At 42.1% G+C, this 19050-nt stretch overlaps 1 protein-coding gene across 8 annotated transcripts in view; it reads right to left on the minus strand.

Annotated features, from left to right (window-relative positions):
- EPB41L5 (erythrocyte membrane protein band 4.1 like 5) overlaps positions 1–19050 on the minus strand; it is an 89149-nt gene that overhangs the window by 33942 nt on the left and 36157 nt on the right. For 6 of the 8 annotated variants that reach the window (XM_030580883.1, XM_030580886.1, XM_030580882.1 and 3 more), the window contains exons 13-16: positions 17682–17788; positions 16878–16905; positions 11398–11440; positions 10011–10126 (exon numbers count right to left, since the gene is read on the minus strand). In XM_030580883.1, coding sequence (XP_030436743.1) covers positions 10011–10126; positions 11398–11440; positions 16878–16905; positions 17682–17788 — 294 coding nt within the window. Of the gene's footprint in view, positions 1–3133; positions 5056–8065; positions 8144–10010; positions 10127–11397; positions 11441–16877; positions 16906–17681; positions 17789–19050 lie in introns of those variants that run through there. The other 2 variants (XR_004002691.1, XM_030580887.1) reach the window with 2 other exon arrangements.

The raw sequence follows: 19050 nt of genomic DNA on the forward strand, positions 1-19050 counted from the left end.
GAGGAGAAAGTAGGTTTGTGACCTTTTTAAAGTTTCTACAAAGAAATGGAAAGCGTTTAGAAAAACTTAGAAGGCCATTCTTAGCATTCCTAGATTTCTAAAGTGAAAGCAGAAAAAGTGCTTGGAAACATGTAGTTTCAAATGTGGATTGTAAGCTCTCTGTTATTTAACAGGTAGGGTCACACAATCGTTAAGACTTCTTTTTCACCCATGTGTTTGTAGAGGGACTGACAAAATCTGAACTTTTCTGGAGGCAACTCCCAAGCTGTTTTAACATTACGAAACATTAATTATTTCCAATACTGACTGCTGAACGTTTGCACTTCCCATTGCAGTCAATGACAAACATTGCACTTGCCAGACTGAATCAGACCTGCACGACTGTCTGAGCCCTTTATCCAGTCTGACAACGGACAGCACCAGATGATTCAGAAGAAGGTGGAAGAAACTCTGCAGCAGGTTATAAATGTCTGATTGTTTGTCCCCCATGAGATTCTCCTCTTACTCCCTCATAGCGAGGCTGGCTTAAACTGATGTCTGAGGTTTCTTCTCTCATCCAAACCATCTTTTGTTTTAGCATTTATTGTAACAATTCTGGATATTCTTGCAGCAGATTCTCAGCCCCTTCGAAAAAATCAGGCTATGTGTTACCACCATTTAAAGTGGCCAATATGACCACTAATGGTCTTCAGTTCTCAGTCTGCTAGCTTGAGTCCTCAATCTTCTGTCACTTACCCTCATGGAAATCAGGAGTAACTCCACTGAATTGCACCAGTGTAAATACAGTGACAGAGGAGCATTAGATCCTTAGGAAGAAAGTGAGATTCAAACCCAGCTGGCAATAATATGTAACATATACAGTGCCAAAAATAAATTTATTTCCAGGCTAGTCCATTCCAGGATAACTGTTAGTCTGAGTTGACTTTTCACAATTGAATGAGCTGAGCTGTCCTTCCTCACCAAGGTTTATCTAATGAATATGCCAAGCAAACTTTAATGATAGAGCTGCGGTAACACAATAGCCACCCAATGTGCATTATACCCCAGCCCACTAGAAGAGGTAGCTAATTTCTTCATTCCACCGAGTGCCTCTCTGCCATCTGGATTTCAGTCAGTATCTGCAGTAAACTAAACCACCACCATGTTTATCTTGGAGCTAAACACAGGCTCTTGTATAATATATAGAATAAGCATAAAGCCATTATGAACTTTTTAATAAAATAAGTATTTATCATTATGAAAAATATCCAAAAATACTTAAAAAAAAAAAAAAAGTGGGATGTTTTGCCATGCCATTCCATTCCATACACACAAAAACACTCTCCCCCCTTCTCTCCAGTGAGTTCTCTCTCTCTCTCACTCATGGAATATTTAGCTGGTAGGTAGACTGCTGTACCTGCTTGGTACAATAGATTTCATTTTTAAGTTCTTCTAGCACTTCTGAAATACAAAAACTAACATAGAAAAGTAGTACTATTTGTGTTAGTAAGAAAACTTTTGTCTGAACGTACTATCCACTACCACTAAAAGCCTGCACAAATAAAACTAACTAAAAGGAGTCTGAAGCTACTCTAGACACCTCTGCTCACCTTATGGATCATTTATACACAGCGATCCTATCCTTTTTTAATACAATGGTAAATGGAAACTTAAATTTCATAAGTAATCTGATTTTATCTCCCCTTCTACACTGCTGCCAAAATATCTATAGAGAAATTTCAATTATGCCCTGACTACACCTACTCTGTTAGCACCTTCCATGTGCAAAACACTTTAAAGGCAAAATTTCCTTTTCAAACAGATTAAATTTGCAATTAGCAATTTGAAAAATATTCACAGAACAATATCGATCAAACACGTTCAGCAACACGGACACTTTCTACTCTTAAAGCTGAATGGTGGAGAATTTTTAAACAACCTTTTTACCCATTTTTCCATTTGGTTTTGGACAGGAGATAGAAAGCATTACTGTTCTTAAAAGACCTAACTTGAGAGAGTTCCCCTACAAGAATTGTAGCCTTTGACCCAACAGTCATCTCCATGAATCATTCGGTAGAATGGGTGGCCTTCAGGCAGCCTGCTCCATCCCATCTGGAGCACAGCAGCAGGGACCGGACAAAAGCACAGAGGAAACAGTGTCACAGCTTTGCATTTTGATACATGTTTTAGAGAAGTTACAGTTTAGCCTGGAAAAAGATTAAGTTTGATGGTCAGTAACACTTATTTGAAGCCTGGGACCAGTCTGTCAGTTCTTAAATACCTGAGTGGTTTCTGACTCTGGATAGAGTCAATGAGACCACGTGCATGAGGAAAGGGGCCAGTATCAGGTCCTCATGGCTGCAAGTCACACAATTCTATTACTGTTTTCAGGTTTGGTGGAGGTGGAGAAACACGTTTAATAATACATATTGTTTCTGTAAACCCAGATGAGTTTGGGTTACACTCCACAGATTTTCTGGAAATATTCACACACCCTTGAAGCTAAAATCATTATCTGAAAAGGTCTAGTGCAGGGGTGGGCAAACTATGGCCGGCGGGACTGTCCTGCCCGGCCCTCGAGCTCCTGGCCTGGGAGGCTTGCCCCCAACCCCTCTCCTGCTGTTCCCCCTCACCCACAGCCTCAGTTTGCTCGCTCTGCTGCTGGTGCAATGCTCTGGGATACCAGGCTGTGAGTTCCTGGGGCAGCACAGCTGCAGAGCCCAGCCTGACTCGGCCTCTGTGCTGAGTGGTGGCAGCAGCGGTGTGGCTGTAGCACTGCCAGCCACTGGTGCTCTAGGCAGCGCAGTAAGGGAGCAGGGAGCCAATGGGGTGGGAGGGAGGTTGGAGAGGGGGCAGGGGAGTTCGGGGTGGTGGTCAGGGTGCAGGGTGTGGATGGTGATCCAGGAGGAAACAGGGGGTTGAATGGGTGCAGGGGTTCCGCTGGCGGAGGTTGGATGGGGCGGCAGGGGTTCCAGAGGCAGTAAGGAGACAGGGAGTGGGGGTGTGTGGATGGGGCAGGGGTCCCAGAGGGGCAGTCAGGGAATAGGGGGATTGGACAAGGCAGATGTCCCGGGGAGGGGGGCAGATAGGAGGTGGGGGCCGGGCCACGACCCCCTCCCCTAACCGGCCCTCCATACAATTTATAAAGCCCAATGCGGCCCTCAGGCCAAAAAGTTTGCCCACTCCTGGTCTAGTGTGAATTCTGAGACTCCAAACTGCAGAATCATCTGGCCATAAAACCAACAAAGTTAGAGCAGGCTCAAGATTCTCACTAAGCCAGTGAACTGGGTTATTGGTTCAGATGTCAGTAAGTGACTTTTTAAGAAGTGTATTTCCTAATTGCAAGACCACAAACAATAGAAGGTCCATTGCAATTTTTAAGGGGGAAAATGTCCTTTTTCGGCAGAATGGAGAACAATGAGGCATCTATAGACCTTGTAGTTTGGCAAACTCCCTTTAGCCCATGTATGGCATGACATTCAGAGCCCATAGATCCTATTCCTAAATCAGGTGAGAGGGACCATGTAGCAGACTTGTGGGTAGAGACAATGGCCAAAAAAGGGAAGAAAATCTGTGATCCAACGTGATAGTAAATTGTATTGATGACTACGAATGAGGAGCAAGTTTACATGTATAGCGCTGCAGCATGTAATAAGGACATAACCTACACCACCAGGAGAGCTTCTCCCATTGGCATAGGTACTCCACTTCCCCAAGGGGCAGTAGCTCTGTTGACAGGAGCAGCACTCCCATTGACACATTGCTGTCTACATCAAGATTTCAGTCGGTACAACTGTATCTCTCAGGGCTGTGGATTTTTCACACCTCTGAGTGACTCGGTTATACCAACGTAAGTCTGTGTGTAGACCAACCCTAAGATCTTTCTCTCACTCTCTCTCCCTCACATACGTGCACATTTCTTACTTCAGACTGTTCAAAATGTTTCCATTTATGAGGTAAACTTACCCTGACAATTACAGAGACTACAATGGTATTTTCCCAGAGTTAGACCATTTTCCAAACTATTGCTTCATACCAATTATTTTAGTTACAATAACCAAAATACTACAGAGCTAAAAAACTCATGGCAAACTGTTTTCTGGAGTAGCAGTAATAGTGTTTATTCAAACTGGGGTGGAGTGTTGCCAGGAGGACACTGACAACAGGAATAGGATCAAGCCTATGGTTCAGTGTATTAGGAACTGAGCTATTCTTAAGTGTAAATATAGATATGGACTGAGCTGTTCCACTAATAGAAAAAAAGTCTTAAAACCTTTCCTACAGTGAAAACCGGGGAAGAAACATGGTTTTCCTATACAAGCAGTTAAGACATCCTTCAAAAATATACTCTCCCTGCCCGCCCCCAATTCAACTCTGTACCTTTTCCGGGGCTCTGATTAGCGTTTATTTTTTTAAAATAAAATAATTTCATTTAATTTCCAAGAAACATGCTTTTTAAAACAAACAATTATGGTGCAAGAGGAAGGGCAGTTATACATAATGATGGTCCTCTGATTTAGTTCAATTCCTGAAATCACACTTAATACCACAGGTGCAATACCCAACTTTGTTACAGACGCAAATTCCTGCAGGGGTCCGCAGAGTTACAACCAGCTAAAATCCTTTAATCGTTAAGAAAAATCTTAACACAATTAAAAAGATACATACTCTTTTCAGTACAAGAATACTTGGGGTAACAGACTAGTAGTGTATATGCTAATTTTTCTTTAAAAGATTCAATACAACAGCACCATATGAAGGGGCCTTGGCACAAAGTCTGGGTTTTCCTAATCAGCTCTGTGTCCATTGTCCTTATCTTAGAGACAACTCAGAAAAGGTAACATTCCAGACTGTATTACAGAACAGCCTCAAGCTCCAAAAAGGCCAATGTCTCATAGATCGGTCATGGTAGTTTGGACAGCATAACCAATGGCATCACTATGAATTCCTGCATTCTTCACATTGCGGTCATGGACAAAATCAGTGTAGTGTCTATCCGCAGACTGGGTCGAGGGCGGGGCCCATGCGTTCCATACACTTCCACCACGTTGACGGCAGTCAGCAGCATCAAAGGGCCTGGATCATTGGGGATTGGGAGGGGGCACAGTTAGTAATTAGCAACGGAAAGGGAAGCAGGTGGAAGACGGTAGGAGGTGAGAGGAAAGGAGGGAAGAATGATGTGAAAAAAAGAGTAATAAGGAAGAACTAAATTGCTGAATGTCAAACAGCTAATAAAGGAAGTGTGCAAGGATATACACAGAATAAAATAGCTGTAATGTCAAATTAACCCTTCATTGCTGCTGCCAGATTGTATATGTAGTTCTGCAAAAGTTTCAAAATGGAAAATTAAGGCATCCCATGTATGTAACGCTTGTAACTTACAATGTGCTTTTCATCTATAGATTCCAAAGCATTTTACAAAGCTAAGTGTTATCCCCATTTCACAGATGAGAAAACAGGCAAAGACATGAAGGAATATACTTCCCTGACAGAGTGCTTTACATGTTTAGCAGCATTAAAGGATTTGAATGACATGTCTCAATGCACAGTGGAAACAAGCTACTACATGCAACAGCAAGGTTCAAAGCTACCAAAGAAGGCAGGTTCTCAAGGCAAATGAAAAGAGGGGAAAAGAAGGAAAGAGGACATCATAAAAACAAGCATTATAGTCAAACAAGGGATCACTACAGCACATCTCTCACATTTCATTAGCAGAATTCACTAAAGAACTAGACTTTACTGAAGAACCTGATCATAGCTGTACTCGATTACCTTGAATATGAGAATATGACTGGAGGTGGATTATTTTAGGAAAAGGCCAAACATAGTAATACAAAAGTGACTATACATAACCAGTGCAAATGCATTCCACACTGGGAATAAAGTCCTCAAGGGGTTAGGAAGACTAACAGGATACTGTACGATTCATGTATAAAGCACTGTCCTGACATTAATATATTTATGCAAGTGCCAAGTAATTCTTATGTGGTAAGCAATAAGGCCTTGGGATAATTAACTTGCTCCACTGAAACAGACACCTGCATAATTTGATTTTAGAATTTTTAAGCGTTTTCTTATAAGAAGGCTCAAGATGGAAAAAAATGAACCAACATGTAGCGACTACTCCAGCCTTTTCTCTATCCGACTTGGAATCCTGCATTAGAATGGTTTGTGTGAGCCTGAAGTACACTTCTGTAAGACATGCTCACAAAAAACCCAAGCTCTCTCTCTAAGCTATTCAAGGGATCAAATTCCTAAAATATCCTCCTTTAAACAGGTTAATTTTAGAGTCAGTCATTTAGTTTAACCATAAACAAGTCAGTGGATCATCAGATACAGCTACAAAGTGTTCCTATTTCATCAGTTCTCATGCCCCAGTAAGTTCAGTTTAATACTTTTAACCACACCAATACAATTGAGCAGGCAGGACATTAGCTAAAAGATCACATTAACCAGGGAAGCAGAAAAGACATGCAGGATTCACAACAGGGGTAAATGATTAGACAGTCCTCCTTTAGAAAGGAGAGAAGATTTGCATGACGTTCACCCACAGGTGCTCAGAATTTTTTTCTTTGCAATTCATATTGTGAAGAAATGGCATATGAGGTCCAAAAGTTAAAACAGCCATCAAATGGTTTGTTTGTAAATTATTCTCTAATTTTCATAATTTAAGAAACCAAATTAAAAGCTGCTCACAGTAGGAGGTAGTAAGACCTCTGCGTGCTTCCTGACACGGAAATAGACTTGCTAACCTGCTATTGCTTCCTCCCCTATTTTATCCCAGAAGCAACTCTTTTAGTCCAGCACAAAATCAGAAAGATGCTGTTTGTGTTTGGGGACCTCCAGTTTTGCAGCTAATACCTCACGTTGTTTGTTCGTTACATTTTGATTTGTATGGCCAAAATGGTGCAGAAACCTCTTCTGTACAGAGGAATTTAAACAATGGAGCAGAGGATTTCAAAATCAGAGAACAAAAAGACTGAAAATCCTTCTTATGAGCTGGCTTATTTTTGATGACACCTGCAGCATTCCAGTTTTAAATTAAAGGAAGGGCTGTAATGTAGCCAGCAAAGAACAATACCCAGAAATTGATAGGTTAGATCCTTAACCCTAATCCCTTCACCACAACCACTGCTATAAAAAAATAACCTGAAATATTTCAGTGTTTTCAGCTATCCATGGACATTATCTTTCAAAAAGGAGGACTGTTTTTCTGTGACAGAAGCCAAAGCCAATTCATGCGGAAATAGGCCAATTAAAGGCAGAGGGCAGTTTAGGAAAAAACCCATTAGCTGCAACAAGACACTAAGATATCAACGCATGTAAGTCACAGCCCTTCAAATAGACACATACGTTCCGGCAATGCATCCACCTAACCCCATTTCCAGCCTGTGAAACTTGAATGCAGCACACGTAGTTGACAACACAGCTCCAAACTGTTCTTTATTTCCCCATTTTAAGGCTAGATTTATCCCTTACCACACCGGGCAGAACAGCTGCTAGCAAACCATGTTAAAACCACATTACCAGAAATAAAACTGGCTCCATGAGTTACTACTCTCTCTCTCTCTCTCTCTATGTTTTATAAACACAGAGAAAGTTTTATTTCCTTCTGAGTGAACATATTAAAACTGTGTCAAGAAAGAATGGATGTTTTCTGGGGTATGTTACATTAGGTAACACAGATAATTTTATATTCAGCCACCCTCTTCTACAGACAAACTTCCTTCTGCAGCTGAATCTAGCAAAGAAGCCTAGATTTCCTGATAAGGTCTGTCAGCAGCACAGGTTCAGGCTCTTAATCCTAACCTAGGCACACTGGGATCAAAACTGCCATAGATGAGCCTGTAAATTCTATCAGCTTCTGGACAGAAGTAATGGAACTTTAAAGTAGAACAGAAACCTTACTACTGCTACATAACAATATTGCTACCACCATAGAACACCTATGTAGAGCTGTTTGGAGCTGGAGTCAAATGTTCTGAACAAAGACGTTATCAGATTCTAGCAAGCACCTTGCAGTTAGACTGAGTAAATACAAAACAAAATCATACTGAGAAGGCTGAAAGAATAAAGATACAACCACCTTTCACCCACCACCACCACCAGGGAAGGAATCGACCGATCAACGAGATCACCACAGACAACCCAGAGATTTCAGATACTAGGCAAATCAAGGGCAAAAGAAAAAGAGAAAGCACCATTTCATCAAATGTTTTGCAGCAGAATTACAATGCAGCAAATACAGAGCAGAATTACTCTCCCTCTTTAAATCCAAGATCGAGTATATTTAAAAAAAACACTTAATATGTAATTAGTTAGATTTGTATAATGCATTTCTTTACACCATTACTGTCAGGTATTAACCATATTTACATAGTTTTGTCTTTAAGAGACATACAAGCAAAAGAGAATCAGATTCTAGCCAAATGGAGGACCTTGTCTTTTGAGGATTGAAATTGCATAGGATAAGAGCTTTAAATCCACTGTATCCCCATCGCAGCTGTTCCTCAAAGCCTAACAAATCAGAGTTCCACTTCTGAGATTATTGCATCCCCATTTGAAGTCACAACCCATGCTACAGCATACAATGGGTTAAAAGGATAAGAGCTACTCCCTCAATCTCACCCAAATGTTGGAGTGCCAAGAGCAGACACTTTAATTAAATGAAATCAAGCTCTTATCCTTCAACCATTTCAGTTTCCGCAAACAAACTCCTCCTCTCTTTGCACTGTACAGTCAGTTTACCCATTGCATAAGATTTCTGGGAGCCATCCAGAAAGAACTTGATCTATGATTGGCACGTTTTCCCCAGGATCTAACAGGACAAATCTGCTCCTGGGCTGCATGCCTCCAGGCACTGGGTTACAGAGACTAGGGCTTGGCTACACTGGAGAGTTGCAGCGCTGGTAATGGGGTTACAGCCCTGCAACTCACTCTGTGTCCACACTTGCAAAGCATGGCCAGCGCTGCAACTCCCTGCTTGCAGCGCTGGCTGTACACCTGGTCTGCTTGGGGAGTAGCTATTCCAGCACTGGTGATGCAGCGCTGGTCATCAAGTGTGGCCACCAAAAGTGCTGTTATTGGCCTCCAGGGTATTAGGAGGTATCCCAGAATTCCTGTCCACAACAAACCGGAAGAATGGCTGAACTCCAATCTCCCCATAGCTACTTAGCTAAAAAACAAATACAGCTGCGCTTTGCTCCAGCGAGCGAGCGAGCAGAGGCAGGGGAATTGCTTTGGAATGTTCACAGCTGTTTGCTTGAGGAGAGAGGGGAGGGGCTGCTGAGCAGCTGCTTATGTGGTCTAAAGGCTATTTAGGAGTGCATAATTTGCATTTAGTGAATAAGAGACAAGTGGGGGAAAGGTCAAAACTTTTAAAATGATTGAAGGTAGGCACTGTGTATCTTCCAGTCCTTAGAACTTGCAAGGCAGGGAGCTGAGAACAGTGTCAGCTCCAAAAATCCAATCTCTCTGTCTCCCCCACACTCCCTGTCACACTCCACCCCCCCCTCTTGAAAAGCACGTTGCAGCCACTTGAACGCTGGGATAGCTGCCCACAGTGCACCACTCCCAACAGCGCTGCAAATGCTTCAAATGTGGCCACACTGCAGCGCTGGTAGCTGTCAGTGTGGCCACACTGCAGCGCTTTCCCTACACAGCTGTACGAACACAGCTGTAACTCCCAGCGCTGCACATCTCCAAGTGTAGCCATACCCTCTGTTGGCTGTAGAAGATGGAACAACTCCCATCAGAGCTAGAAAATGCTGCAGCAGATTCCTCCATAGGAATAGCAGCAAAGACTCCCTCAGAAGCTGAGCAGGTTGCCTCTGCAGCACTCCCAGCCTGGTCTCAAAGCACTGATCCAGCTTTATCACCACTAACCTGACTCAATTTATTCTCCTCAAAAAGACAATACAAGTAGTTTAACAGCAGATTAACTATAAAAAGAAAGGCATTTGGACTGTACATAAGCAAATGACCTTTCCCTTTCAATCAAAGAAAAACTAGCAAGGGTCTGGAGAACGCACCATTTCGTGTCTTGCTGGCTGGCTCCAGGGCTCCTAGGAAGGTTTTCTATTTCCACTAAGACTGGGCCAGATGGAACTGTCATTATGACAGGCAGGGTCGGCTTTGCGGTCCAGCTCTTGGGAAACAAAACAAAAATAAGCAAGTCATCTTAACCACTTTACTGCATGACAATGACACATGGAAAAACACAACTCTTACTCCTGCCCAAACATGAGTCCTGACAAGATTTCTCCCATAGATACGTCCCCTCATTGGAGATGAATGTCCCACTTTTCAAGTGCTGGTAACAGTACCAGGGTCATACTGCATACAGCTCTGCTCTTGGATTTGCAGGTAACAGCTGCAGCGCCCTTTTTCATTCATGGTTTGACCTGGATGCAGCCTGTTCTCCTCTGTGACTAGCTCTGCAACAGTGATCTACAACTTTGTAACCTAAAAGCTAGATTACTGCAATTCATCTACCCCTGAATAGCATCCGGAAGCATCAACTGGTGCTGAATAAAGCAGCTCACCTTTCAAGTAGAGTAAGTGGTTATGAATACAGAGCACCAGCACATCTGTTTGCTTCCAGATGAGGCTGAAGGGATTATACTTTTAATGGCCTAGAAGGACACCACTAGGGGGGTGATATATCTGTGGTCCTCTGCTCTGTTGCACTTACTGTCTGCCCCTTTATTTGACATACTCCAGAATGGGTAGCGGGGCATTCTCATCGAATAGTCCATGCCTTTGTAACCTGACCCCTCTGGTGTATCATTCTAATAACTCTGGAGGGAGGTGGTTATGTTTTGGTAATGGTTGTTTTCAGTGACACAAAGCACCTACCATGCACAGACGCTGAGGGGATGAATGCATCAAAACTTTTCTTAAAAACACACAAAAAAATTGGTTTTTGCCAGTAATTTAGCCTTGATGTAGCAGAAGTATGCCCCTTTAAAAATACCAGAGCAGTAGCCCAGAACACTAGTAAGAGATAAAAGAAAGACTGCCGGCAGGCTCTGCCCTTCTCTTGTATATGCAGTTTAACATACAGAGCATTAGTACAATTTTGCAGGTTATTATAGTACTCAAAGATCACATATAGCTAAACAATTTATGCATCATTTAATATGTTTACTTGTTGGAGGAGGTGGGGAGTCTCCCTCTCCAGCTAGTTAGCTAAAATCCTCCATGCCAAGTTAACCATTGATCCGACTTGTCACTTAGTAGCTGAAATAAAAGTCTAGTTTAATGTGTAACTCTAGAATTGACAGTCAGAGTCCAAGGAAGCCACTGCGTTTAAAAAGGTTAGCATAAGGTCCCAACTCCTGAAACCTGTGAAGACCAATGAAGCTTTAGTGTTTAGGGGAACAGTCTCAGAAATGAATGACTTAGAGGTTGCCTTACTTGTTGTGATCCATTGTTCTGATGTAAGACATTGTTCGGAATGCTGAAAAGCAAGAAAAATTTAAATCAGAATCTTTCAGGGATCAAGATATGTGTTTATAAATTTTGTGGGGGACCAAAAACAGATAGGTTTCAAGTTGAATGCCAATTTACCAGAGGTCTTTCTACCCCTATTTAATCTAAAAATCACTATCCAAATGATGTTAAAAACCTTACGCTTGTGGTCAGCAACCTCATTCCAATGAGAGCAGGGCCAGCAGACTCCCAGTTTGTTAAGGCTGGAGTTTCACTATATCCTGTCTCACCTTTTTCCCTTCCCATTGCATGATGTCTAGCTGGATTATGGACAAGAAATCTTGAGGCGAGGACAACACTGAGGACAACACTAAGGCATGCCTTTAACACTTTTTGCATATACAGAGCCAGATTTTGTGAGACTGATGGCAAAAGTTCCTTCCCTATTCATTACTGTTTTACGCTCATTGTATAATTAACTTTGGACAAAAATGGCTGAGATTACATAACCGCTATTATCTGAAGTCTCATGAAGTTACTGAGAAGAAAGGTTCTAAAGCAACCGTTCACACTGTATATTACGAGGCTACTCTCCTCAGAAGCCCAGAGTATTGCTAGCCCTAGTCAGATACTTAAAAATAATGAGTCAGGCCACCAAAAAATTCATGAGTTAAAAATACTCATTTGGGATTCTTTTTATTTGTCTTCGAATATCTGAGTCTGTAGAGTGCACACATTTCACATTTTTAAGGTCTTCTCCACAATAAGGGATAGAGCTTTTTATATTTAAATGAAAGCTGAGATTCGCGTGTATTCACATGACTCCAAGAGCTGGGGCTATAAGAAAAAAATATCCTGGGAGATGGTAACACTTATTCCAATCCATTTAGAAGTGGAAATCCAAATGTGTTCCCCTCCTGCCTTCTTCACTAGATGGATGGCAGCTGTAATAAAGGGTGTAGGGGAGGGGATGCAGAAGGAATTCAGGGTTCAGTCTCAGACAGGTTCCTTACATGCTGGGCATGGGGCAGAAAGACATGGAAGAGAAAAACACCACCACAACACACAGTCATGCCATTGTGGATCTTAACCAAAAATGATAAGACTTGGTCTAAAAAAGCTTCTTTTCCAATCTCTCATTTAAAAAAAGAGTTTCGACCAGATTCTATTAATTAAATTAATGCCCCAGTTGCTTCTGGTCTGGGACAGTTGGTATCATTTGCACAGAGTAACCATCCTGTCAGTCAACCTGCTGAGTAAACTGGTTTCAATATTTTTGAAGTCCTTTTACTCAGATAGCCTTTTAGGTATAACACCAACCAAGATCATACAAGCTGCACTCTGGCTGTTCTCTTACCAGGCTCTCTGCACTGAGGGGGAAGTGCTGAGTGGCATTACAAGCACAAAATTCTGCACCTTTAAAAAAAATACTGAGGAATGCTTGTATAATCAACACATTCCTCACCAATGAGTTAATACAAAAGAAAGGAACAACATGCATCTTTCATGATGCATTTTAATTAGTGATGCTTGAGTGTGCAGTTTCAGAAACAGCACTGATTGCTCTGGGGGTGAATGTGCCATGACACAACACCAAGATGAGTATCAGGGAAACTAAAGCCTTCAGCACAGGCAGGCGGGGAAATTGTATTGAGCTCCTCTTCCTGCACCCAGGCTGGTTTGAACATGAGACGCAAGTAAAATGGCATATGAACAAAGTGTGAAGAGCAATTATTAGCAGTAATAAACAAGCTACACATCTACCACCCCATCAGAGGATTTCAAAGCACTTTACAGACTTTAATTAAGCTTTCGAACACCCAACATCACCAGGAGGTAGGTCAGTATTAACCTCATTTTACAGATGGGGACAAATGATGCACAGAACAGTGAAGAGACTTGCCCAGAACCATACTAAGGGACAGAACCCAGAGGCTCAGCCCCTTAACCAAATATTACTACAACCCTCTATCTATGAAGACAGAGTAAAAGCAACCTTGTTCTGTGGAATCTATCAGCTTCTTTGTCACTTCAGTTTTGAAGTATGGCTACACTTACCCCCCCTTTCTGTGACTTCATATCTACCCACTCACTTCCTTCAATCTGGTCCTCAATTGCTATTACTCTGAGTATCCTGAACAGAAAAGGGATCTCACTCTCTCACTAGCAGTGGCCTATCTGTGTAGGGGCGTGGTTCTCAACCTTTCCTAACTATTGTACTCCTTTCAGGAGTCTGAAGCCCAAGCCACAATGCTTGGGGCACAAGCATCTAACTTAGCTTCATGGGGCCCCCTGTGGCATGGGGCCCGGGGCAGTTGCCCTACTTACCACCCCCTAATGCCAGCCCGGCACTTGTGACCTCCCCCCCAAAGCTCATCCAGCAACTCCCAGATTGAGAAACACTGATCTAGATAAGTTGATGTACCCCCTGGAAGACATCTGCATACCCCCAGGGTACATGTACCGCTGGTTGAGAACCACTGGTGTAGGGCTCATCCTTCACACCATTCAAGTCTCACCTCAACAAAATCTTCCTCCCTACTGTAACCTACAGTTTACTCAAAACACTGCCTATCCTTTCTCCAACACAAATTCACCTTAAACACTCTTCCCACTCTCCCAATCTTATCTCTACCCTGTTTTCTTTCAGCTTCCCTGCCACAGCATGCATTTGCACTTTTACTGCTTTTAAATTTCATCTGCCTCTACCCACACAAATTGCCAGATCAAATATCCCTCAGCATCAGTGAATACTGAATGGCGGAGAACAAAAAACAGCCCACAACAAAACAACATACTGATGATTTTATGTAATACTTCAACAGGGGATTTTCAATCTGCTTTCTTTGGTGCCAGTTAATGGGTGGCAATTAGACAGGCCAGGGAAGTGACAGCATTCACCTTGGTTTCTCTTCTCTGCTCTATCACCCAGTCCCCACTGCTAGCGCCACCCAATGAGCTGGATTCACAGGGAGTTACTAAATGAAAACCCTACTAAAGAGGAAGGGAGAACATCCAGGAACAGGAAGAAACAAATCAAAGAAAAATGAGGCCATTGCAGCTACTCTGAAACATTAAATTCAATGAGCTAAACAAACCTAATTCCCCCTTGAGTCACGGAGGAAGAGCCAATAGCTTGTTATAATAATCTAGTCAGCCTCGAAAGGAATACAATTTTGGCTCTGGAAACAGATGAAGCCCCTATGGAATGTCATTATACAGGAGGCATTGTGGGAGAAGAATGACCTGCCAGCCTCACTCTGGCAAACATCCAGGCCTATGAACCATGGGCAGTGGAGTGCAAGTACACTTGGGTGTTTGAGTGGGTTAGCTTGTATTTATAAGCACGTGTGACCTTAAGAACCCCAGTATTCACGCTCTACACACTAGTGTACTCATCTTTGTACAAAATATGCCTTGTGAGGTATCTGAAAACTAATAACTCACTGATCATTTACAGTCTTGCATAATGTATGTACACAGTTTGTATTAAGAATTATGGCTGCATGCTGGAATTATGACTAAAGAGTATTTAAACTGGGCATATCAGAGGGAGCTGGTAAACAGGTCTCCCTTAGACAAAGGAATGAGTATTTGATTCTCTGACCAGCCCAATCCTCAGGCAAAGACAATGAAGGTCCATTTATTACATATTAGGTAAACAAAGCTATCAAGCTAACAAATTGGGGAGAAAGAGTATGGCGCTTCCTTCACCACTAGACTCCATGTCAGCTTCCTCACAGCTTGACTAAACTTGATTTTGAGCATAACCCTCAGAGAAATCCATTTCAAAGACTTATTGGTGTACAAACATGGGGTGGCGGGCGTGCTGAACCTCAACTGATTGTATACAATATTACAGTATTATAAAAGAGTATAGAGTGAGGTCTTCTCTGGAATCTAATTACACACTGGTAATTAATATTATTGTGAAATGTATGTATTATAATAATACAAGGAAATATAGATACTTAATGAGATTATGCTTTACTGTCTGGCCAGACAGGAGGAAAGGCAGCTATTCACCTATCTCCTACATAAATTCAGCATAGTGGAAACAAAAAAGTGGAAACCCTACTTACATATAGGGAGGTGGAAAGTCCACAGGAAAGGAAAAACAGCATAAAGCCGTCCTGCCTCTTGAAACAAAGTAGATATAAGCAGACAGAAGCCATCTTTGGCATTCATAACTAGACAGACAAAATGGAGAAGAGCTCTTACAAGCTGAGAAGGATGGGTCCTTCAACCAAGGGTTGAGAGAGAGATTGAAGTCTCTGCAAACTGAATCAAGGTGAGAAACCATCATGAACAAAGCCTACACCTTGGCTTTCCTTGTGACTCTTTCTGGCTGACAGAGAGCAACATACAGGCCCTCAATGGGAGGGCCTTCTATGCTAGGTCTTGGAGATGCAAGGGAGAGAGGTGAGAACCAGCTGAGTCCAAGGCTTACACCTTTGGTGTACATTTCACAACTCCTTTGGGGAGGCATTGCGGGGGCTGCCTCAATTGCATTTGGAATATGACTACAAGTTACCAGAATCTGAGGGCTGAAAAAGGGAGCGCTGTTCCTTGTGGATGTGAACATTTATGTGAAAAAAGCATAGATACTACAGTGGTATGAGCTTTAGAGATGCACATTACTACTACAATGATAATACAATCCTGGAAGACCTCTTTCAAAAAGGAAGAGGAGGAATGTGAAATAATTAAATGAGTTCATTTCTAAGGTGTAGAAAGTGAATTGGGAACTGAAGAACCTCTCTTACTATTTGTATGCAGTAGTACTTAGGAGTCTCAGACATTGAATAGGGCTCCACTGGACTAGGTGCTGTACAAATGCAAAAGAAAATTACAGCCTCACTCCTAAAATGTTGGGCACTCTCCCTACTGATTATTATTACAGGTCAAAGCACAAGTGTAAAAATGAAGAGAATAATTTTAGTGGAAGTGTCTAGTTCCACAGTATTTCTCCCCACTCCTGAATTCCACAAGCTCTGTATTTCAATCACATCATTGTAGTAGAGAGACGTCAGCAAGATGAAATCCTCTTATTCCTGCCTGCTTGACTCTCTCATAGGGCGCAACAGGAAAATGCTGCTATCCTCCTCACCAACACTTGAAAGCAAGTGTGGACTGGAGTTAGTCATAAACCCACTACCCCAGAATTCAAAGGTATTTTTGCCTGCTAGGACGAATGCTTGGCAATATCCTTCAATGAGACAGCATCACCTAAACCCAGTAGCTCTCCACTGAAAAATAGGAAGGACCTACCCAAACTGAAAAAGCAACTTTCACTGTGGCCTCTGTTATTCAGGAGGTTAGGCTAGATTATCAAATGGTCCATTCTGGTCTTAAAAGCTAAATGAACAGTGCTCCTTTAGAGACCCTATAACCTGCCTCCATATACACATAAGACTAAATACAGACTGAACAGAAAGGAAATTAAGTAGCAAAATGTCTCCTACCTTGTTTCTTCAAGTTTAGCAACATTTGCTGCAAAAAATTTCAGACAAGATTGATTACAAATTTAATTTGCATTCATTCTGTTAGTTAGTATTTATATAGCACCATAAATATCCATGACACTTAAAAATAAGATCTCTTCACCAAAGAACTTACAGCCTAAATTAAAGATACACAGGAAAAGACTAGAGTAACGACAGATAAGGAGCTGCAAAACAAATACATACGAAGCATGATGAACACATTTTTAAACTGGAGATTAGGATTTCTGAAGGGATCTGAAAGCAGACATGAAGGTCATTCCAGGCAAAAGCAAGAGTGAGAGAAGGAGACAAAGGGAATATCAAGGCAAGAAAATCTGGCAGCATGTAGATCACAAGGTGGGACAACGGCTGAGATGCAAGCAGGGAAAGAGTTGTTCAGGGTCTTCAAAGGAGGGGAATTTTAGCTGATACAGAAAGTACAGTCAGACCGCAAAGGGATTCAGTGAGGGATCATGCTCATATATTGGTCAATTCTTTCCTTATTAGACCAATTATTTTTCTATATAAACATCTTACAGTAGTCACAGATGACTTAGCTGTTAGGTAACCTCACAAAACGTCAAAGATAACTTGAAGTCATCCACTTTGTTAAGCACACTGTGTCGCAAATATGTCCCAAGAGCAATGACTCAAAGGAAAGATGGATCTCCAAGATGAGGAGAAACGTCCACACAAGAACTCCCGCCTAGGAATCAGCATAAGATGTTACTCTGTCACTCTCACTGTGGCCCGTGCTGCACACGATGTGTGGTCACACACTACCTTTCATCTGTAGTGTTCTCCTTGAATATCGCTTGCTGGGCCTCCTTTCAAAGGATGCTGATCTTCTAGCTTTGTTGGTCTTGGTTGTCTGGTACTCTGTTTTCCCACTAAAAGTGCAAGTTAAGGTACACAATGGTGGGACAAAGCACTTGTTTACAAAGGCAGAATATAGGCATAACTGGGACAAAATACCTTGTCTGGCTTACTTGTAGGTGTTTGCTTTATGGCTCAGCAATCCCAACTTGCAGGGATTTACACTTTTATGGCGCCTTTCATCAAAAGGACTCAAGAACTTTGCCAACATTTTAGTCTCATCCACTGCTGAGGGAGGTATTATCCTCATTTGCAGAAGGGGAAACTTAAGCAATAATTCCTCAAAGGTTAGATTCTTCAAAATACACATTTTGTATTTTAAACAGGCAATCACGGTAACTATGTGCTCATTTTGGAAAAATCAGAGCCCAAGAGACTCAGCCGGTGTCATATAAGAAGACTATAATAGAGCAAGAAATTAGAACTTTGATGCTCCGACTCCCAATCCTATGGTGTTTTCTCAAGACTGGGTCTTCTTACTTAAAGAGGAACCTGAGGACTCATGGGCTTGTGATACAGAGCCTCCATCTCCAGCTCCTTTGCTCAGCAGACAGACAAGGACTGGTGAGCAGCCGAACCACCTGTATGCTCCAGCAAGGTAGCACGTGGTGAGTTTGTATTGTCGCTGCTTGTACTTCACCTGCTAGGTGAATGTAAGTCATTTCGTGCTCTGGAGCTAACAAGCCGTTTTCAACATGCCCTACATTCACTTCCTTAATAGCCCTATTACATTTTCTAGCGGTTCTGCCCAAACTGCAGATTACGCTTTCCAGAGGTGAGCAAGTAAATTACCTACTTCTATTTGACAATGTCTTAAAGTGACCCTCAGACCCTTTACAAATGGTGACAATGTCTATGTTTATTATATTTTTCAATTAACACATCACACTTATCATAATGCGTATGCAGATAGACTTCACATGATCAATAAAGCGAAACAACAGGTTACTTGACCCAGGGCCCAATAAAGAAAACTTTAAAAAAAATCCCAAACAGAGGAAACTAAACCTGCCTCCCCTAGCAAATCCACCCCATAGGTAAAAGACCATGTAAAGTGTGCTCTTTGGGACAAAGACAAGGCCTCGTTATATGCTTACGCAGTGTCTGAAACAGCGAGGCCCAGATCTCAGCTGGGCTTTCTGGGCACTGCTGCCACACAAATAATATGAATTCCAGAGTCAAAAGCCTTGCTCTGCCATCAAATGCGTAAGTCTACAGTGTGTCAGTTAAATGCACCACAAGGGACACGAAGTGGACTCTCAACCAGAACCAAAAT

Source organism: Gopherus evgoodei, chromosome 11 (assembly GCF_007399415.2).
Source record: "Gopherus evgoodei ecotype Sinaloan lineage chromosome 11, rGopEvg1_v1.p, whole genome shotgun sequence".
NCBI classification, from domain to species: Eukaryota; Metazoa; Chordata; order Testudines; family Testudinidae; genus Gopherus; species Gopherus evgoodei.